At 37.5% G+C, this 23,530-nt stretch overlaps 1 protein-coding gene across 3 annotated transcripts in view; it reads left to right on the forward strand.

Moving 5' to 3' along the window:
* Positions 1–23,247, forward strand: part of LOC125256206 (NACHT, LRR and PYD domains-containing protein 3-like) — a 128,698-nt gene extending 105,451 nt beyond the window's left edge. The window contains exons 10-17 of one of the 3 annotated variants that reach the window (XM_048171968.1): positions 6,483–6,656; positions 7,332–7,505; positions 7,795–7,968; positions 8,616–8,789; positions 16,271–16,444; positions 20,592–20,765; positions 21,175–21,334; positions 22,114–23,247. In XM_048171968.1, the coding sequence (XP_048027925.1) occupies positions 6,483–6,656; positions 7,332–7,505; positions 7,795–7,968; positions 8,616–8,789; positions 16,271–16,444; positions 20,592–20,765; positions 21,175–21,262 (1,132 nt within the window). In that variant the 3' untranslated portion in view covers positions 21,263–21,334; positions 22,114–23,247. Of the gene's footprint in view, positions 1–6,482; positions 6,657–7,331; positions 7,506–7,794; positions 7,969–8,615; positions 8,790–16,270; positions 16,445–20,591; positions 20,766–21,174; positions 21,335–22,113 lie in introns of those variants that run through there. The other 2 variants (XM_048171969.1, XM_048171970.1) reach the window with 2 other exon arrangements.
* The last annotated feature ends 283 nt before the right edge of the window (positions 23,248–23,530 follow it).

Consider the following 23,530-nt stretch of genomic DNA (forward strand, 5'->3'; position numbering starts at 1 on the left):
TTGGCAGTTTTCCATTATTTTTAGAATTATACATCATCCTGAGCATACGTGGTCCAAGAATATCACAGAATCTCTTATAGAATTCTGCGCAGTAACCATCAGGCCCAGCAGCCTTGCCTGATGGAAATGACTTTATGGCGTCGATGACTTCCTGCAGTGTAAAGTCTGAATCAAGACATTTTGCAGCGGCATCACTCAATTTGGGCAATGATATAGAGTCAAAGAAATCATTCAGGTTAGATTGTGAGACATTGTGTTTGGAGGAGTAAAGCTCAGAATAGAATTCACTAAAACAATGATTTATATCAGAAGGATTGGTTAAAAGAATGCCTGTTTTAGATTTAATACTACGAATTGCTCTTGAAGCCTGGGCACTTTTAAGCTGTTGTGATAACAGTTTACCAGGTTTATCCCGGAGCTCAAAGTGTTTCCGCTTCAATTTCAAAAGTAAGTTCTTAACTTGGCGACTCATAATATCATTGTATTCATATTTAAGCTTCAATATCTCTTTGTAGTGATCCGGTGATTTAGAGTTTTGGTAAGTTCTTTCCAAAATAGGAAGAGCGTTGTTAATTTCAAGTAGTCTCTTCTCCCTCTCCTTTTTAATGGCTGAGGTGTAGGAAATTATATCAGCACGCAAAACGACTTTTAATGTTTCCCATAGGGTCATGTCAGACACTTCACCATTATCATTCAATTCTATAAAATCTTTCAATTTGGAGGTCGTATACTTGACAAAGTAGTCATCGCTTAGAAGGTTTGAGTTAAAACGCCAAGAATACGTCTGTTTTGGAAGGGAAATATTTAATGATATTGCTAAAGGGCTGTGAACAGAAATCAAAATATTATGGTATTTGGAATCTGTGATTTGAGAAATAAGATTAGAACTAGTCAAAAAATAATCAATCCTACTGTAGGATTTGTGAACATTTGAATAGAATGAATATTCTTTGCTTGTAGGATGCTGAATCCTCCAAATATCTACCAGATTCCTAGTTTTCAAAAGGTTGTTTAAAAGCTTTACAGATGCAATTTCAGGTGCTGGTCGCGTAGATGATCTATCTAAGAAAGGATCCAGATAGCAATTAAAATCCCGGCTATTATAATGTTTGAGTCACTGTCGTCTGGAAGCCGATCAAAAACCTTCCTGAAAAAATTTGGCTCGTCTGTGTTCGGACCATATATATTAAGCAGAGTTAATGAGAACGAGTTTATCGTACCAGAAACCAATAAGTATCTACCAAGAGGGTCATTGTTGACAGAGGTAACTTGGAATGGGATATTTTTTCGAAACAATATTGCCACACCACGGGCATGCAAGGTAAATGGCGATTGATATATCTGGGATACCCAATTACATTTCAACCTATGTTGCATAGCTGTTTTGATATGGGTCTCTTGCAAAAAAATTATATCCGCAGAGAGAGATTTCAGGTGTTTAAAAACTTTCCCCATTTTGACTAGACTACCAAGCCCTTTCACGTTCCATGAAATCAGTTGTAAATCTCTGCCTCCTACATGCATTTTACCTTGTATTTGAGTCATTATGAAAAAATGTGAAAAAATACAAATGCCGTTGCAATACCGAATGCAAGTGAATAAAACATGTGCATCTGAGCCAAACATGAACACAAATACAGTCCCACAACCACCCTCCCTCCCACATATCCGCGTCCCCCGAACCTGACGCGTACCTTCCCCACTTGTTCAAAACAGGAGCTGCTGGACAAACAGTAGGTCGAACCGGGTAACGCCCTCCACTACAACGTAAATAAGTTTGGAAGTTGAAAACTGGTAACACACTTGAAAAAACAAAGTGAAATACGCCTTTAAAAGAAATTGTCCTGCGCCCAGGTGAATTAGTAATTGTTATATATCTGGGCAGTCACTTATTGACACGCAATACAAAGAATGGTCAACAGTGTGGCGTCTTTGGCACAAAAAAAAAAAACGAACACGCTCACCTTGAATAAATAAAAAAAACATACATATGTATATTGGCCTTCACACTTTTTAACCATCTGCCGAAGCGCTCCGTTCCCTCAATGAACGAGCCGCCTCAGCTGCCGCTGGATCACTGAAAACCTCCGGAGTATTCTTCTGCTCATCCCAGTAAACATGAAGCCTGGCCAGGTAGCGCAGGTGATGTTTAACTCCTCCGTCTCTCAGGGCTTTCATCACGTCTCGGAAGGCACGGCGCTGACCCATCACTTCACTAGTATAATCAGGGAAGTTCAGAACTTTGTTTCCCTTGTACTCCATTGATTGTGTCCTGCTAAGGCATAGAATCTGCTCCTTCACCTGAAAATGATGAATGCGAGCCATGATGGTGCGCGGCTTGCCGCCCGCCGCTGATTTGGGCTGTAGGGAGCGATGCGCACGATCAACTTTAACTGGATGTGGAAAGTGCTGTTTACCTAGCAGTTCAGGAATAAGTTTGGAAACAAAATCAGTTGGTCTCCCTTCTTCTGAATCTTCTTTTATACCAACAATTTTGATGTTGTGTCTGCGGGACCATGCTTCTAAATCTAGCAGTTTGGCTTGAAGTTGGCTGGCGTACTTTGCTAAATCTTCACATTTAGTCTCAAGCACTTCCACACGTTCTTCAAGTGCACTGGTCGTTTGCTCTTGACTGACCATGCGGTTTTGTAGGTCAGTTTGCACGGAGAGCACAGACTGAAACTTGGTGTCAAAGGCATCAAAACATTCATCAAGCCTCTCCAGAATCGTCTCTGACATTTCTTTGCACACTTCCTTGCAAATCGCGTACATGTGAGTTTTGTCTATGGACGTGATATCTGACGTGGTAGCCGGAGGTTTAGCAGAAGGCTCGCTGGAGCGGCTGTCGTTAGCACTAGCCCCGCTAGCATTAGCACTGCTGATGTATCCATCGATGGTCTTGGACTTCCCAGGAGGGTTTCTTTGCCGCGACATTTCAAATTAGCGAAGTTCAGCAGATGAGATAGGCGAGCGGGCAAAAAATATCAACTCTTAGATAACTTTATCGTGGTGTTCAGTGATTTTGCATAAGTTGCGGTGGAGAGCACAAGCTAAACACGTCTACATCCTACACATGCGCACTAGCGCCCCCGAATTTTATATCATTTTTTTGAAAAGAAATTAACACTCTGAGGTCTGAAGGTATCGCCGGCGATACCACCGTGGTTTTTTTCTTATCAGTGTGAAAGAGACTCAAAATACTCCGTCAATGTTGCACATACAATTAAGAGTTATACACCATTTTAATCTGTGGAATATCTTCTTTCATTTGTGTACACTCAGAGTAAAAACAAAATGTTGTGCTTTTTGTAAAATAAAGAAAACTAACATGATGCGTGATCTCTCGTCTCCCTCTGAATGAACTCCAATCTGATAGTTCTTAGAAAATGAACTGTAACTCAGTGAATACTAATGACAAAAAAATTACACTTGTGTCTAAAAAAACGTTAAGATGTCAGGTTTTAAAACATAACATAAGAACATAAGTCAAATCGAAAACAAACCTTCTGTGTTTATGTAATCTGTATGAAAAGAGAGCCATGTCAGAAGTCTGTGATTCAGCTCATTATCCGCTAATGCGGCCACGCCCACGGAGTGAGCGCTATTCAGACGCAAATTCAGTCAATACATGCATACATCATCTCAATCGTGTATTTATTGTCTTGAAAGTGTTTTGAATAGCCATATTTAGCGATCTCTTGCCTCTGTTAGTTTCTTGATTGTCACATGATTTGCCTCTTCTTTTACTGAGGCATTTGTGGACAAAAGGGGCAGAGCGCCCTCCGGCTGAAGTATGAATTAAAAACACAGCATCCAGCACTCATAATGATGACAATAAATATAGAATAATACATATTACTCCTCTGTATAGAAAATTGATATAAACATATGAGAATCCATCAATATTTCTCCAAATGTGTATGCTTTTAAGCATATTAAGAAATTATGGTCAATATAAGATTTTAAGAGTCAAAATGTGAAGCTTGAGTCTTAGATCTTTTTAATGATGTATAGTTTGTCAACTGCACATCAACATTTAGGCTCTATAATATAACAAATATAGTAGCCTATATGAAATGCCCTAGAGGTAGGAATGTTCAGACGCGTTGCATCACAGAAATACATTATATTTTAAAGTATATTAAAATAGAAAACCATTATTTGGTTAGAGACTTGAGACTTCTTTTAAAAACATTATAATGGCAATGTGCAATCTTTTGACTGGTAGTGTAATTTAACATAGGCCTATACACAATTTTCTTCATATCATGTGCAATAATACGTGCATGCATGAGATCACAAAAATCATGTTTTTTTTTTTTGTCCTGAGTGGACTTTAATCCTGTTATCAGCATGATCACAGAGGGTTTTTTCACAGCCTACCTGACTGAAAGGCTTCATTAATATGCAAGTCATTTCAGGTCATTATTATTCAATTCTTTTGTCTTCTCAGGTGAGAATCACCCATTATACATGAGGATTCACGCCCCCATGCATACTGTGTTTCTTGACCAAAAGTGTCTTAGAAAATTTAAATCTCTCTATTGTTTTATATGAAGGAGTAGGCAGCATATTTTTTACATAATTCTGAAGCAAAAACTCTAGTCTACAACCTCCAATACCCAGAAGTCTTATGAACACAGATTTAATATACTTTTTTTGGCCTTATTTCAGTGACTTAAGTTTTTTTGTTTTTTCAATAACCACGCATAAACATTATTCCTTCAAAAATACAAACATGTACGTACATGTTCCTCACATATTATTGTAGCCTAGTTTGTGCTGAATACAGTGTAATGACACTTTTGTCATTTATATGTTTATGAACAACTGAAAAAAGCACAAATGTCAGGGCATGTCAAAACTTCTCCAAGCCCCAAATCAGCTTCAGACTCCAGAGGGTTAAAGAACAGGGATGCATTAAATAATTCAAAAGTGACAGTAAAGACATTTATAATGTTACAAAAGATTATATTTCAAATAAATGCTGTTCTTTTGAACTTTATATTCATCAAAGAATCCTGAAAAAAAATATTGTACTCAAATATTTTGTACAATTGTACACAATAAATGTTTCTTGAGCAGCAAATCAGCATATTAGAATGATTTCTGAAGGATCATGTGACACTGAAGACTGGAGTAATGATGCTGAAAATTCAGCTTTGCCAACACAAGAATAAATTACATTTTAAAATGTTTTCAAATAGAAAAGTTATTTTAAATTGTAATAATATTTCACAATATTACTGTTTTTACTGTATTTTTCATTAAATAAATGCAGCCTTGGTGAGCAGACGAAACTTCTTTTAAAAACATTAAAAAATCTTACTGATCCCAAACTTTTGAACGGTAGTGTATGTATATATACACACACATGTGTGTGTATATATATATATATATATATATATATATATATATATATATAGAGGACGTAAAAGAAGAAGAGGAGAGGGTAGATATAAATCACACTTTAAATAGCTGGGGGATCGATTACAAACGCAATGGTGTTTATAATCGATCACCCATCTCACTCTCGCTTCTTCCTCCTCCCGTCTGTCTGGGCTCAGATCCAAATCTGAATGGCTAGGGGGTTTTCCATGCCCGCCCGATCTCAAACGCGGAGGTCAGGAAGGAATGGAAAGTCTATGGGAGCTGCAGCATTCATGGACAGAAACGAACCATTCGTCGAGCCATCCGCGTGCGGCCTCCTTTCTTAACGCGCTCTCACGGCAGCTGCCTCACAGACGCTCACAGTGAACAACAGACAAACACACAGATGGCGCCCTCAAGCACTGTCTTTGTGCGCTCCTCTCCAGACAGAAAAAACGCCAGAAACGTGTATATCAAGTGTCAAAAACCTGGGACACGGATGAACACACTCTCCTGAACGTTTGTAAGGCATATATAGAGTAATTCCTTACCGGTGTTGAAAACAATGGCATAGAACAGTCCCGAAAGACGAGAAGATACTGACTGTTTCTCTAGGCGCTCTTTTATACTTCCGGGTACGTGCTATGATGACGTCCTAGGCTGTCGCCGGCCAATAGGATTGGAGTGGTGTGATTCTTTGGCATTCGGACACCTGTCACGAGTGACAGTGCCCCATAGCGGTAAACGCAGAGTTGAGTTCCCTTTCGAAAGGGAACTAGGTGGTATAGGACAAACAGATGCGGTACTGATTTATAGGGGTTTGATGAATAGAATTTGAATATTGTCAGCTGAATGAGAATATTGAGGAATTCAAATTTAAGTTGGGTATAAATAATTGTATTTGTGATGTTGACTGCGATGGCGATTTACAAATGTATGTATAATCATGTATGCTGATGTTAACAAATGCAAAGTTTTTTTTAATGGATGTGTGTGTTATGATGTACCTTTTGCATTTTTTTTTATGGCTAAGTAAATGTTTTGAGGACTGTCTCTTAATTTTTTGTAATTAAAGTTGTTAAAAGTCAGTCTCTCTCTCTCTGCTAATGTAGGTTAAGCTGCTGTTGTATGACGGATGAAGGTTGTTCTGCTCTGACTTCAGCTCTGCAATCAAACCCATCACACCTGAGAGAGCTGGACCTGAGCTGGAATGAGCTAGGAGACTCCGGAGTGAAAAACTTCTGTGATCTACTGATGAATCCACAATTCAAGCTGGAGAAACTAAAGTTAGTATCATTATATTTGTACAGTAGTTACAGTGTGATTAAAGTTTGTAACAGGTTTCCTGTTACTAATATACCAGTAATTTTCTCCAGTTGATGTACTGTCGTTACTCATCTGAGCATTAGGGGGCGCTCTATTTGAGATACATGAGTTAACCAATTTAAGGGAACAAAGAAGGAGAAATCAAATATTGGTGTCATGTTGAGTTTCAAATGTTCTGTGTAAATATGTTTAATACATTTGACTCATGAGTAAGATTGGTCTTGTTGGTCCCTCATTTTATGTAGCACTTAAATAAAAGTTAAAGGGATAGGTGTTTCAAGTTCACTGTTTAGTTTAAGTCAACAGGGCTCAAGTCACATTGTTTATAGCAATGAGCTTTGAGTTTCCCCTGTTGATGACACTGTTTTTATCTTAGTAGGTAATTGTTTAATTTTAAGCATTTCACACAATTTACTGATTGTGTACATGCAAAAATCTGCTTTCACAACAGAAGAAGGGATACATCAAATAGTTAAAAAAATGAAAGAGAAGAAAAAGTATCTTCCAGCATACTAGTGCTAGTACTAGTGGACTGGGTTTCAAAACACATTGTTTGAAACTAAATGCTGCTGTAGCTCTTTATTAAGATGATCATCATAGATCTGAGTCATTTTTTTTTCTCTTTCTGTCTTCAGTCTGTTTAGATGCAGTATTACAGAGAAACAGTGTCTCATCCTGACTTCAGCTCTGAAATCAAACCCATCACACCTGCGAGAGCTGGATCTCAGTGTGAATATAATAGAAAACACAGGAGTGAAGCACCTATGTGACGTACTGAAGAATTCACACTGTAAACTGGAGAAATTGAGGTCAGTAACATTCACATACAAGAATCAAAATGCTTAAAATCACTTCAACAGTTTAAAATAAAACACTTTATACTCAATATCTTCATGAAGAGTCTGAGTTCGCATTATATTTGTGTAAAATTCTTCAACTTAATATTTTGTGATCTGGTGAAATGAAGATGGTGATCTCACTTCCTCTGTTTTATTTACTTATGAAGATGATGTGACTTTACAAAATAAAGAGTTATTTTCTTTTCTTATCTTATTCTTATTCTGCTCTCTCTCTCTCTCTCTCTCTCTGCTAATGTAGGTTAAAATACTGTTGTATTACAGATGAAGGTTGTTCTGCTCTATCTTCAGCTCTGAAATCAAACCCATCACACCTGAGAGAGCTGAACCTGAGCTGGAATGAGCTAGGAGACTCAGGAGTGAAAAACCTCAGTGATCTACTGATGAACCCACAATTCAAGCTGGAGAAACTATAGTCAGTATCATTATACTGTACAGCAGTTACAGTGTGATTAAAGTTCAGTGTTTAGTTTAAGACAACTGGACTCAGGTCACATCATTTATAGTGCTGCACTTTCTGCTGTTTCTCCATCTGAAGAAAGATTCAGAAATACTATTAGTTAACGGCTTGTTATGTGTATCAGTAGAAAGAGCATTAAACTTTAAAGCATTTGAAACTTTGTGGATATAAAATAGTTTCATGCTGAAATCTGACATCTTTGCTTTGAAACAACACAGAAGTGAGAACAGACTAAAAACAGCGTAACAAATGACAGTAGATAATTCTGACAGAGTTACAGTTATACTGGACTAATGGTACTTTTCATTAATTCGTAATTTATTGAGCAAACTGTGTATTTAGAGGTTAACTACTTCTATTTTTTCTGTATTGATTGTATTTATTAATCTAGAGTGATAAATTCACTTATTTGTGGAGTGAGGATGGATCCAGACATGGATTGTAACCAGTGTCCTCAAATGCTTCTGTCTTGGTTTGTTCATATCATGAAGTTTTCATGATTTTGCTGGTGTATTAGTGACTGTATGGCATTTATTAATGATTCTTTTAACTCACACATGAACTGAACATGGATTTGAGTCATTTTATCTTTCTCTCTTCAGCCTGTATAGATGCAGTATTACAGAGGAACAGTGTCTCATCCTGACTTCAGCTCTGAAATCAAACCCATCACACCTGAGAGAGCTGAACCTGAACTGCAATATAATAGAAAACACAGGAGTGAAGCACTTATGTGACATACTGAAGAATTCACACTGTAAACTGGAGAGATTGAAGTCAGTAACATCCACATACTAGAATCAAAATGCTTTAAATCACTTCAACAGTTTAAACTAAAACACTTTATACTTAATATCTCATGAAGCAGGGTTCGCACAAGGTGGTTAAAGTGCTTGAAGTACTTGAATTTGACTTTTTGAAATGTAAGGCCTGGAAAACCTTAAAATATTGATATTCCTGAAAAGGTACTTGTGCTTGAATTATTGAAAAACGATGTATATATGACATCAGTGTTTAATTTTTTCAAAAAACATTAAAACTTTTAACGCAAAATTAATGCTGCAGCCCGTCTGATACAGACCTTATGTAGCCCTGCCTCTTCTCAGCGCTGCACTTGTTGTCTTCTGTCTTCCGTCTTCCAGTTTGTATTTCCAGTATTTATGAATGGACCACTCGTTTTAAAATCTTCCCGGTTGGGTCTACTGAGATTTGTTGAGACATCTGTTATAAACATTACAATACTCATGATAACTTTCGTTAACTCTGCAATAAGTAAGTCCACTTCACCAGCTAGGTACTCTTTGACAACGATGCCATAAGCTATGGTTTGTCCTGCATAGATAATTACGAGGCCACCTCCTTCAAAATTCGTGCCACCTCCGTCTGTCAACAAAACTCAGACTGGCAGTCACATGCTCAGATACACCTTTTCCACCGACACGGTTCTGTTGCGGGTTCCCGGTCTGTGTGTATTCTTGAACCGTTCAATAGTAATGCGCGGATTGAGGTTATATCTGTGTATTCTGTGGATAATCCACGGGTCAGGTAGAAAGTAATAAAAAATAACATTCCAATTAATTGCGGGTGGATGAGAGATAAATCAATTACTCTCATTTCACAGCAAAACGCAACAAACGTGCGTCACTCGTTTACTTTAGTTTTCAACTGAACGTATTTCTCTTCATGGAAAACCAGTCAAGGAAAACATGTGAGCACCTCCTAGTGGTCATGATATAAAACACAAAGGAATAACCCTACATGAGATATTTCTTTATAACTTAAAGGCTTTAACTAAAAATATACACAAGCTTAACTAACAGATATTATTCTGATAAGACTGTTTTCCAGCAATGATGTAATGAAACAGTGACAATTTAAGTTTGAAGGGAGTAAAGGCTGTGTTTAGGCTATTAAGGAAATGTAATTTAGCCAAAGAAGAACTTTTATTTTAATTAAATGTCCATTTATAAGCAGCCTACTTCAGTATTATATGTTACCATATCATCATGTTTTATGAATGTTGACAGACACTGCCGTTTTAACATAGAACTGCCCTGAGCGAGTTCACAGCGAGTCCACCATTGCTGCACTGATGAAAACATCTCCCAAGCGTTTTAGGTGTTCTGTAGCTGGATGGATTAATCCACATAGCTCTCTCCATTTACTCCCTAAATCTGAGCTGCTGAAGACGAGGTGGATTAATTTTGTTTTAGAAGAAAATGCTCCCTCAACTCTACCGAAATTCGTTTATGTCTGCATGAATCATTTCACACCGGACTGCTTTGTGAACGAATGTCAGTACAAAGGGACAATACAAAACAGAGGTTGTGCTAAAAAATAGTTACTCAAGGATAGATCAGTACAAACTGTTCATGATCCAGCTTACAGTCTCCAGAGTGAAGCTGAGAGCACTTTATTACAGTTCATCAGAGTTGATTTACGGATATAAAGTTTACCAGTTTATTAAGCACCACCCGAAAAGGCATAAGGTCTTTATATATTTGTTTTACTGTTAGTTGTAACGAGTGTTTCTGTGTTCTTCGCTGTGTATGTTGATGACAATCCAAGGGAGAGAGAGAGAGTTTATGGATAATATTTTAATGCACACTACAGTGTTTTATTAAGCTCTTACAGTGATTTTCTAGAGTGAAAATGGATGCTTCATATTTTGAGTGAAGTACAATAAACATCATAAAACTCATCGGTAAACAGGCTACTAACAGGCTACTAATATAGTGGATAAAAACAAGACGACAATATAAGTTATAACCATAATTAAACGAAATTATACCTGTTCCTATCTCCATGAAGCATATATTCGCAGTTTCTGTCAATATAGTATGTCCTGACTGAATCCTGACACCAGAGAATGAGCTCTTGAAGCTCCGCCCTCTTAGGCAGAGCACAGCTGCTCATTTAAGGGCACAATTAAAGGGCACACACTAAAACGGCGCGTTTTTGCTCAACCACTAAAAGTGGCAATTGTAACATGCTATAATTCACATACACACTCTGGGGAACACCAGAGACTTATTTTCCATCTTGTAAAAGGGGGCATAATAGGTCCCCTTTAAGTTCAAATGGACTCTTTACTAGATAATTTACAGGTACAATGAAGACAGGAAAAGGAACACCGCATGCAACATAGACAAGACCAAAACAATGCAACACAAACTGAACTAAACTTAAGTACATGTGATAACGAGGGAGATAAGTGCACAGCTGAACGTAATGAGTAACCAAGGCAACAAATGACTAACTCAGGCAGAAGGTGGGGAGACACACAAAGTCCAAACTAACAGAACCGTGACAGAACGCCCCATCCCGGAAGGCGAGTCCTTGTGCCATAGAGAAAAGGAGGCATGGAGAATGAGGAGATGGCAAAATGGGAAGAAGGTACAGGAGGTGGCTCTGGAGGTGGACGGCTGACCGGGATGAGGTGGAACAGAAGAATCCAGGTTGGTGATGGTGGTTGGAGCCAGGGAGGAGCCTTGAGCAGGAAGTGCCATTTGGTGACCTAGGCCACAGCCAGGATGGTGGACCACGGCAGCAGCGCTGGATGGAGGAGCCATGGTGGTGAAGTGTTCAGCGCCACCTTGGGGATGAGCAAGGGCTACAGAGACGAAGGAGGTGGAGCCCAAGATGCAGATGGAGAGGAGTGATGCACAAGACCCAGACGGCCGCGACGGAGCCGCAACGACGAACCCCCGAGATGGATGCAGGGATCCGGAGAGCTGAGGTGAAGCTGGAGCGACCCAGGGCGGAGGCGGAGGCGGAGCCTGAGGGAGGGTGAAGCTGGTCGGAGCCGTAGGGGTGGAGACCTGGAGAGCAACAGACGGCCCACAGGTCCGTGGCGACGGTGATGCGATGTCCGACTCGGGTGAAGTTGACAAGGGGGCTCAGCGAAACTGAACGCTCAGTGGTAACTGCAGACATTGAGGGAAGGAGTAGCGCAGGTGGAGACAGGGTGACAGGTTTAGGTAGAACAACATGATCAGGTTCCTAACCAAACTCTCAAATACCACACATACGGTGCAGGATGGGACAGATGCATTCCCCAAATATATATGAAAAGGCCTCATCTGGAAGGGTCAACTGGAATAAAAGTAAAGGGTTCATTGTGGGGAATTGGCAAGAGAAGCCTCCTCCAGTACTCCCAGGTGGAGTTAAATGGGGAAATGAAGGGCTGAAGTTTATAGGGGTATATCAAGGGAAGGAAAGATATAAGGAAAAGAACTGGGAATGTATGATGGAAAAAGTGTGTGGAAAATTGTCCAGATGGAAGTGGGTGTTACCTAAACTATCATACAGGGGGAGGTCCCTGGTTGCCAACATCTTAGTTGCCTCTATGATCTGGCATAAAATTATTGTTATAAACCCACCAAATGATGTTGTTTGTAAAATTCAGAAGAGTTTAATTGACTTTTTTTTGGACTGGATACCACTGGACAAAGGCTGCTGTGCTTTTTTGCCAGTCAAAGAAGGTGGACATAAACTAATGGATATACAGAGTTGAATTATGACCTTCAGAATTCAAGCGGTGCAAAGACTGTTGTATTCTGCAGAATCCATGTGGACTGATACAGCTTGTGCTTTACTGCAAAAAGTGGATGTTTTAAAATTAGTTGAAAGTTAGTTTTTATTACGGCTGATGGTACCTCTTCTTTTTAACAGTCAGTCTTAAAAGCATGGAAATCTATTATTAAAGTGGAGAGAGGTTTCAGATCCCGGAAACTGGATACAACATGAACCTCTCTTTAGTAATCCTCTGATAGAAGTCAAGGAACTAAGTCTGAACAGCTTAAGAACTGTAATGGCAAAAGCTTACTGTGCTAAAGTGTCTGATTTGAGAAATGGCAACAACTGGAAAAGTCCTGAGGAGATGTGTTGTCTGATAGGCATTAAGTCTGTATGGTTCATGAAAACAATACTAAATAGAATTTTTTTATTTTTTTTTTAACTTCTGCATTTAGATAGTTTCAAGAAGCTAATGAGATGACTCTACAGAATAATGATGAGAATTATGAATTTCCAGAGTTAAAGATTTCTGCAGCCATTGAAGAACAACCAGAGGAGAACTCAATTCTTAATTTTAGAACTCCACAACTAATAATGTTTGAAGAAGCATCCAAGAAAGAAATTGTATGAAACATGTGTGAAAGTGTTTCACTACTCCTCCCTAAAGAAAGTAAAGGAATCAAAATAGATATCTTTTTGGGGCATACTTTTCCCCTAAGGGATGCTGGAGGTCCCTATAAACCTCCCATAGAGAAACTGACTGCAGATATCCAGTGTAGAGTTGGGCTATAGCCACAAACAAACATGTTGCACATTTTGATCCCACTGTGGTAAAGGAATGTGTTTCCTTTTTCAGGATTCTTTGATGAATAAAAAGTTAAAAAAAATATCAGCATTTATTTAAAATAGAAATATTTTGTAACAATATACATTACTGACCCCAATCTTTTGAACAGTAGTGTATATTGTTACAAAATATTTCTATTTTAAATAAATGCTGATATATTTTAACTTTTTATTCATCAAAGAATCCTGAAAAAGTATCTCAGGTTATAAAATAACATTAAGCAGCACAACTGTTTCCAACATTGATAATAAATCATCATATTACAATGATTTTTGAAGGATTATGTGACACTGAAGACTGGAGTAATGATGCTGGAAATTCAGCTTTGATCACAGGGAAAAATTACATTTTAAATTAAAGCTGCAAGCAGCGATGAAAGGGCCCTCGCACCCGGGCTCACCGCCACCCATTGGCCTTAGGAAAACAGTGAACAGTGGGCGACATGCATGTAAGCGAGTGAATACAGGAGAATTATGCCAAAGTCATTTCGAAATGCCACACTTCCTGTGGCCAACAGGTGGCGCTTTGACCGTCACTGAATATTGCCATGTTAATCTCTTCAGGCAAGGACTATCATCGAACATGTGAAGTTTGAAACAGATCGGACATTGTATGCCTGAGTTACAACAACTTCCTGTTTCTTTTGTGGCGTTATTTGCAAACATTAGCACTTAGCCAAGTGTTGCATAATTTAACGTGTTTCTAGCATGTTTGGTACTTCGTGGCATAATGAAACGTGAATCTGGTAGTGAATTACAGTGTAAAGCATGCCATTTCCTGTTGCCAGCAGGTGGCGCTGTGACTAACTGAATATTGTCGTATAGATGTCTTTAGGCCAGGACTCTTATCACACATTTGAAGTTTGGAGCAGATCGGACATTGTATGCTTGAGTTACAACAGCTTCATCATTCATGGCGAAACATCAGAATTTGTCAGTCCGCCACGGACACGCCCTTCAGCGAAAACTCAAGATCTTTGAGATTTAACATCTCCAAGGCCTTAAGATTAGACTGGCCATATATGATGTGCTTCTGCTTTAATCTCTATGAGAAGTTAATCACAGTGTAAAACATGTAATTTCCTGTTGCCCCCAGGTGGCGCTATGACTGTAACTGAATATTGTCATATAGATGTCTTCAGGTCAGGACTCTAATAAAACATGTGAAGTTTGGGGCAGATCCAACATCGTATGCCCGAGTTACAACAACTTCCTGATTCATGGCGAAACATCGAACTTTGCCAGGCCGCCACGGACACGCCTTTCAGCGAAAACTCTAGATCTTCGCAATTTAACGTCTCAAAGGCCTTTAGATTAGACTGACCAAATATGATGTTGATCTGATTAAAGCTCTAGGAGGAGTTCATTAAAGTACAACGTCTGGAAATGGCAAAAACTGCACAAATTTTGCAAAGAAAATTCAAAATATCTCACTTCTAGTTGGTTTTTCAGATTTCACTCCAAGAGACTTTTTTGTAGGTATTGGGCTGATAGATGTGTGGACCAAATTTCATACCTGTACGTGAAATGTAGTGTCAGGGGCACTTCGTTGAAATTTTTTAGGTGGCGCTATCGAGCCATTTTGCCACACTTAATTCTGAAACCCACATCAGACGTAAATTTTCACCACTTCTGACGTATCTGCAAAGTTTCATGAGTTTTCGAGTATGTTTTGGCCCTAAAAAAAGTGATTCACCTTACATGGCAAAACATCAGACTTTTTCGGTCACCACGGACACGCCCTTCATCGAAAACTCAAGATCTTTGCAATTTAACATCTCAAAGGCCTTAAGATTAGACTGGCCATATATGATGTTGATCTGGTTTAATCTCTATGAGGAGTTAATCACAGTGTAAAACATGTCATTTCCTGTTGCCCCCAGGTGGCGCTATGACTGTTACTGAATATTGTCATATAGATGTCTTCAGGTCAGGACTCTAATAAAACATGTTAAGTTTGGGGCAGATCAGACATTGTATGCCGGAGTTACAACAACTTCCTGTTTCATGGCGAAACATCGAACTTTGCCAGGTCGCCACGAACACGCCCTTCAGCGAAAACTCTAGATCTTCGCAATTTAACGTCTCAAAGGCCTTTAGATTAGACTGACCAAATATGATGTTGATCTGATTAAAGCTCTAGGAGGATTTCGTTAAAGTACAACATGTGGAAATGGCAAAAACTGCCAAAATTTTGTAGAGAAAATTCAAAATATCTCACTTCCTGTTGGGTTTACAAACTTTGCACCCAGGGGCTTTTTTGTAGGTATTGGGCTGTTACATCTGTCTACCGAATTTCATAACTGTACGTGAAACGTAGCACGAAGGGCGCTTAATTGAAATTTTGTAGGTGGCGCTATCGAGCCATTTTGCCACACCTAATTCTGAAACCCATATCAGATGTAAATTTTCACCACTTCTGACACGTGTGCAAAGTTTCATGAGTTTTTGAGAACGTTTAGGCCCTCAAAAATGCGATTCATTTTGGAGAAGAAGAATAATTGGCTGAGCAATTCCAATAGGGTCCTCACACCATCGGTGCTTGGGCCCTAATTATATTAAAATAGAAAAATATAATTTTAAATTGTAATAATATTTCACAATATTTTTGGTTTTTCTGTATTTATTATGAAATAAATGCAGCCTTAATGAGCATAAGAGACTTCGTTCAAAAACATGAAAAATAGTAATATTTCCAAACTTTTGACTGGTAGTGTGTGTATATATCTATGTGTGTGTGTGTGTATGTATATATATAATTTCAATTTTTTAAAGGATTTGTAAAGGATTTTTAATTAAAAAAAGTTAAAATTGTAAAAGAGTGTGTTAATAAAGCAGTGTAAAAATTCTAATTCTCTTATTTTCTGCTCTCTCTCTCTCCCTGCTAATTTAGGTTAAGTGACTGTGAAATGAGAGATAAAGGTTGTTCTATTCTATCTTCAGCTCTGAAATCAAACCCATCACACCTGAGAGAGCTGAAACTGAGCAGCAATAAACTAGGAGACTCAGGAGTGAAAAACCTCAGTGATCTACTGATGAACCCACAATGCAAGCTGGAGAAACTAGAGTTAGTATCATTATATTGTACAGAAGTTACAGTGAGATTAAAGTTCAGTGTTTAGTTTAAGACAACTGGACTCAAGTCACATAATTTATAGTGCTGCACTTTCTGCTGTTTCTCCATCTGAAGATTCAGAAATACTATTAGTTAATGGCTTGTTATATGTATCAGTAGAAAGAGCATTAAACGTTAAAGCATTTGAAACTTTGTGATACATGTACATGCAGGGATGGCAAGGTTACTTTTAGAATCTATTTCACTACAGGATTACAAAATACATGCTTTAAAAAGTAATCTGTAACATATTTCGTTACATTACTCAAGTTTAGTAACTTAATCTAAATACTTAGGAATACTTTGAAATACTAAACACAAAGAACCATATTAACTTGATGTTCTGTTTTAAGTTTACAACCTGTAATTAAAAATGACCTCTAACCACCAGGATTTGGTTTTCCACTAAATTCTATTTTTAACATCAGTTACAAAATATATATCTGCAGTTTGTTAGACATAACCTTATGTGTTGGTAAAGAATGTCAATATCTTGATAAACAAGAAAATATTAAGAAAATATTTGTTTCTTTTAACATCACGTCCATATATAATTACTATTGATATATCATTCCTAAATTATATTTTTATATTTGTAAAGATGTGCATCAGAAGGATTACAAAATATTAAATAACAATAAAATATTGTTAATAATATAGGTTGTTTTATAGGTGTATAGAGTTGAGACACAGTGGTTTAAATTGTTTAACAAACTTTGTTTGAAACAATTAGAATGCCTATAAAGAAAATTAAATGAAATGATCTACCCAATAATCTCGAGAGAAGGCCTATATTCAAAGCTGTCTCACCTACGGTTTCTCAACAGTGTTTTGCATCTCTCCACCACCACATTTTACAGGTTTGGAAAAAAATATGATCATTTTGTGTGAACTATCCCTAGTATAAATATGTTTATACTAATATTTAACCTTAGTGCACTGATAGCTGCATTAATATTAACCATATAAACAACAAACAGCAAAGAAAAAAAAAACTATTGGATTTTTTTTAAAAATAATCCTTCATTGATTTTTTTTTTTTTTAATTCTTATTAGTGATGCACCTATTTTGATTTTTCATGGCCAACAGAAGCAAATTGGCTGATTCTGATACTGGTTGCAGATTTTTTTTAAAGCAAATTTATTTGTTGTTTATTTGTTCAAAAAATGTGTAGCTCTTTGATATTAGAGGCATTTAGAGGCTGAAATATGTGACTTTTTTTGTCAAAACTCTATTTGAACTTGTGCATTGTAGATAACATGTTGCAAGACACTCCTTTAAAATCTGCCCATCATTTTTAATGTTATTATTTTAATGTTTATGTAAAGAAAAAGTACATATTGATGCTAATTTTATTTTTTATTTGCTGGTTTTCCACATAAAACTTGGTGAATTGACTTTTTGAACAGGATTCTGTGATAACCGTGATCATTTTGGTCACTAATCATGAAATGAAATGTTCTCACCTGAGAAGCCTGTTAAAGAAGAATAGGCAATCCAGGAAATAACTGGACTAACAGAGGCCAGAGATCGCTAACTATGGCTATTCAAAACACTTTTCAAGACAATAAATACACGATTGAGGCGATGAATGCATGTATTGACTGAATTTGCGTCTGAATAGCGCTGGCTCCGTGGGCGTGGCCGCATTAGCGGATAATGAGCTGAATCACAGACTTCTGACATGGCTCTCTTTTCATACAGATTACATAAACACAGAAGGTTTGTTTTCGATTTGACTTACACATTTTAAAACTTGACATTTCAATGTTTTTTCAGACATAAGTATCATTTTTTTATGATTAGTATTCACTAAGTTACAGTTCATTTTCTGAGAACTATCAGATTGGACTTCGTTCAGAGGGAGATGAGAGATCACGCATCATGTTAGTTTTCTTTATTTTTCAAAAAGCACAACATTTTGTTTTTTACTCTGAGTGTACACAAATAAAAGAAGACATTCTATAGTTTCAATTGATATATATTACTTATGTCTCTATGACAAAATATGATGGAGTATTTTAAGTCTGTTTTGCTGCAGTGTGAAAAAAAACCTGCAAAACGCGCCGGCGCGTTACCCGACTCCAGAGAGGTAATGTCTTATTATGCCGCCTTCATCGTCGCTCAGATCGTCTTCAGAATCAGTGAGCGCTTGTTCATAAGCATCCGGCTTGTCGAAGAAGTACTTCAAAACATTTTCGGTGTAACGGCCACGGTTCTTCATTGAATTTTGATATCAGCTAGAGCCGGCCAGAGCGCTGCATAATAAGTAGCCACGCTTCCCAGTATGGAAATACACACAGACAATGACACGCCCCTACTGCGTGCTAGAATCTCCGAAAAACAAGCCGATTTCGACCTCAAAATGTACGCTTTTAAATATACCAATACTGCTATCTCAAACACGGAAAGGCTTCTTCATGATCTCAACTAACAGATTCTGCAAAAAAACGAAAATCACCAATTTTGAAAAAAAATGCTTCTTTCTCATTTTGCTCGAGAGTTGTGCTGCCGACTTGTGTCCCTGGATTCCGTGACGGGTCACATTTCGTGAGCAGTGAGCTTGTGCTGGTACAGTATTTTCTCTGCTGGCGCGTCTGTTCTCCTCTTCGTGTCCGTGTTCAGCGCGTGCCTGTTAACGTCCTGTTGACAGGCTTAGTAAATATTTCCTGAAATTTTGTGAAATTATTACAAAGCTGTTTGTTTGCAAGCCCGGAATAAAGATCAAAATAAAACTAAAAACCTTTGGATTTATGACCAGTGGACTACTGCATCTCTATTTTTGATCATGAACTCGCGTACGTGCCATATATAACGTTACCTAAACATTTGGAATGAATTGAATTATTAAGATTTAAAATTTGTCTGTAAAGTACACCAAGAAATTGGCTTTATAAAACATTATTTAAGTGGATGTTAATTCTATGAGGATTTCGTGTTATTTTTCAAAGACCTAATAAATTGTTATAAATTCTTATTGATAACCATACAAAGCTCAACGTATGAGTAAATAGGAAAATAAGGAGTAAATAAGGAAAATAATATTTTCAAAGACCAAGAACAGCTTAGGCCTACCTCAAGATGCTTTTTCAGATTGGATGTTGAATCCTTTGAAGCCGATAGAAGTTTTGTTGCAGGTAAACATAGCTTGCATTGCACTATGATGTTACTGTGCATCCTTTTTCATGTTTATAAGTAAAACTGTCTTTGAATTTCCACTAGAGAAATGCAGTACACCCTGTTTTCCCGACCGCAGTAAAGAAAGGTCACTAATATCACTATTTTGGATCTGTGAAAACTTTCACAGTTCAGTACGGGTCAGCTAATGGTTAATCTGTGAAAACTTTCACAAGTCAGTTTTGGTAAGCTGTCCCTTCCCTGGGTCATGTACATCACTATTCTGATCTGTGAAAACTTTCACAGTTCAGTACGGGTCAGCTGACCCATCCCAGGGTCACTAACATCACTTTTCTGATGTGTGAAAACTTTCACAGGTCAGTATGGGTGAGCTGACCCATCCCAGGGTCAGTAACATTGCTATTCTGATCTGTGGAAACTTTCACAGTTGAGTTTTGGTCAGCTGACCCATCCCAGGGTCACTAACATCACTATTCTGATCTGTGAAAACTTTCACAGTTCAGTACGGGTGAGCTAACTCATCCCATGGTCAGTAACATCACTATTCTGATCTGTGAAAACTTTCAAAGGTCAGTTTTGGTCAGCTGACCTTTCCCATGGTCAGTAACATCACTATTGTGATCTGTGAAAACTTTCACAGTTCATGTGAAATCTGTGAAATCAATGTGAATCTGTGAAATCAATGTGAAATCTGTCCATTTAAATGTATACTTTGATATTGTTTCTATATTGATCCTATTTATTAATCTACAGTGATAAATTCACTTATTTGTGGAGTGAGGACGGATCCAGACTTGGATTGTAACTAGTGTCCTCAAATGCTTCTGTCTTGGTTTGTTCATATCATGAAGTTTCCATGATTTTGCTGATGTATTAGTGACTGTATGGCATTTATTCATGATTCATTTAACTCACACATGAACTGAACATGGATTTAAGTCATTTTCTCTTTGTCTTCAGTCTGAGCAGATGCAGTATTACAGAGAAACAGAGTCTCATCCTGACTTCAGCTCTGAAATCAAACCCATCACACCTGAGAGAGCTGGACTTGAGCAGGAATATAATAAAAAACACAGGAGTGAAGCACCTAAGTGACATACTGAAGGATTCACACTGTAAACTGGAGAAATTGAGGTCAGTAACATTCACATACAAGAATCAAAATGATGAAAATCACTTTCACAGACATGGTTTAAATTAGTCCTAGACTAAAATGCATGTTTGAACTGTTTTAACTGAAAGCAACTTGTACTGATATATCTTAAAATATGTCATTGTCATTGTTTTGTCTCAAGATGCACACCAAAAATGTTTTTTCTAGGGTATGTTTATTAAAGCTACTTAAATACCCTAAATGAAATAAGGCCTAATCCTGGCTTAGCCTAAGCCCTGTCTGTGAAACCAGGCCTTTATCAGTTTAAAATAAACACTTTATACTAAATATCTCATAAAGAGTCTGAGTTCACATTATATTTTTGTAAAATTCATTCTTCCCATAATGATTTGTTTGTAAGATCATCTCTTTTCCTCTGTTTGTGTCTAGTCTACAGCACTGTGGCATTACAGATGTTTCTTCTTTAACTCGGTCTTTGACTAACCTCAAAAGCACTGCAGTTTTTAAAAGAGCTTGATCTGAGACAGAATATGATAAGAGATTCACAGCAGCTCTGTGACATGCTACGAGACTCAAACTGTGACCTGAGGTGAGGAAACATCACTGTGATATTAAAGATCTTCATTCACCTCTGATAGGTGAACAAACCTTTCAAATATCTGTGATAGGAAATTATCATTAAGCTTTATTGCAACAAAGGTTTTGTGAGAGAACAAAATGTAAAGCTTTATTCAACAACACCTGCTTTATTAACTGTGTCAGTAGTCAGTCATTTCAGTTTGAAAATAGACTTGTTCAGATTGTAGGAAAACGCTGCACTCCTGCTAAAAATCAGTGTGTTCAGCTTTAGCACATAGCCGTCCAGCCGTTCATATGAGAAACGTCTCTGTCTCTAGAGTGTTTTTACTTTTACTTGAAACACGTCACACTACTTTACACTCACTTTACTTTCAGTGATTTACTAAGAGCCCTGCAAACATGTTTAAACTAGAGGACAAATGGCTTTAACTAGTGGAAGTTTAAGATTTGTATTTGCTCACTGTGGTTTATTCCATACGCCGTACACTTATTAGAATGTGTTTCTCCTTTACAGTGACTCAATAGGAGTCGCAGGTCCTTCTGCAGTCACACCAACACAGACAAACATATGAATGTCAATCATGTTTTAAATGTATTATATTTAAAATAAATAATGTTTGAGAAGTATCTCTGCAAGATGATGTAAATTCGGTAATTATTATGATTACAGGAATTTAATGTAACTTCTTTTTACTCAGAAAACATTCAAGTCATTGATATATATTAACTATAATTTGCAGTTTGTTCCACTGAACACTGATTGTTTCCTCTTCTGGTTCCTCCTTACAGAGTAGATAGAGATCAATCACCAAACGTCCCTAATGGATCAGTTTAAATCTGTGAAATGGTCGTGAGAGGATCAGTGACCATCAGATGATCCACAGAAGAGACTCACTACTGCGTCTGAGGATAAATAAATGTGATTAAAGGATTAGTTCACTTTGAAATGAAAATTAGCCCAAGCTTTACTCACCCTCAAGCCATCCTAGGTGACTTTCTTCTTTCTGATGAACACAATCTGAGTTATATTAATAAATATCATGGCACATCTGAGCTTTATAATGGCAGTGAACGGGATCAATGAGTATGAGCTGAAGAAAGTGTTTCACTTTCAATTTCTGATGAGCTTCTCATTATTGTGTCTGATGGCCACTTACACAGAGGCAGTGACCACAGAAACTCATGAAGAACAGCATCTGTTAACAGAATATACCAGAGATAGAAGGTCAGACAGCATGTTCATCTCTTTTGGTGCGTTCAAGTCCTCCTGGGAAGTTTGTATTTACGAGGTGGGAAGTCGTGTGTACAACAGTAGGTGTGTTCAAGTCACCTTTGTCAGAGTATGATGGCGGTGTGCCTTCTCTAAATTAATTACACAAAATAACAACACTTCTACTTTTTGAGAATGTAGAGCAAAGAATGTGCAATGGTTGTATGTTGCTTTTTTATGTTTTTTAATTAATTTATGAAGCTATTGTAAACTTTATTGTTACATATTACTTTTTTATATTATGATGCTATCGCATTTTTTGCTGGGAATCAGCTTACTTCGCTGTAAATCGAAAAGCCTGACAATGGAGGGGCTACTGGTCATCGGTGGGGGGGCACTGCTGTTTGAGAAATATATTTTTTTATGCAGTGGCGACATCATAGTCCAACACAGCAGAAATGCAATAAAAAAGAGAAACACGTTTTTTTATTATTATTATTATTATTATTATTAATTATTTGCGCGTTTCGTTTATTCTTGTTGTTGTTAATTTCTATATCATGTAGCCGTGTTTCCATTACAGATTTGCGCAAAACTTTTGCGATATTTTTTTTGCAAAATTTCGTTATTTTGGCTTGAAATTTAATATGAACTGAATTTAGAAATGCTTTTGAAATGAAAAATGTTGCGTTTAATAAACAAAATGAAGACACCATTTGGAGTGGAGTCACATTAAAAGGCAGAAAGGGGTGGGGTAAAGTTATGCCCTCTCTCTACTCGAGATCCAGCTCAGTCACACACAGCGTAGGGCTGTCGTGGAAGCTATATGCAAATAAATGCAGTTTACCCATCTCTGACATGTCAGAAATAGTTCATCCACCTCTCAACAGTTTATGCACTTCTAGAAAACCATTAAGTAGGCTTACCACTGGTTATAAACATTAGACAACACCAGCCTCCACCATCATCAAAAACACCCCTGGACAACATATAAGT

Source organism: Megalobrama amblycephala, linkage group LG21, assembly GCF_018812025.1.
Source record: "Megalobrama amblycephala isolate DHTTF-2021 linkage group LG21, ASM1881202v1, whole genome shotgun sequence".
Classification (NCBI taxonomy): Eukaryota; Metazoa; Chordata; class Actinopteri; order Cypriniformes; family Xenocyprididae; genus Megalobrama; species Megalobrama amblycephala.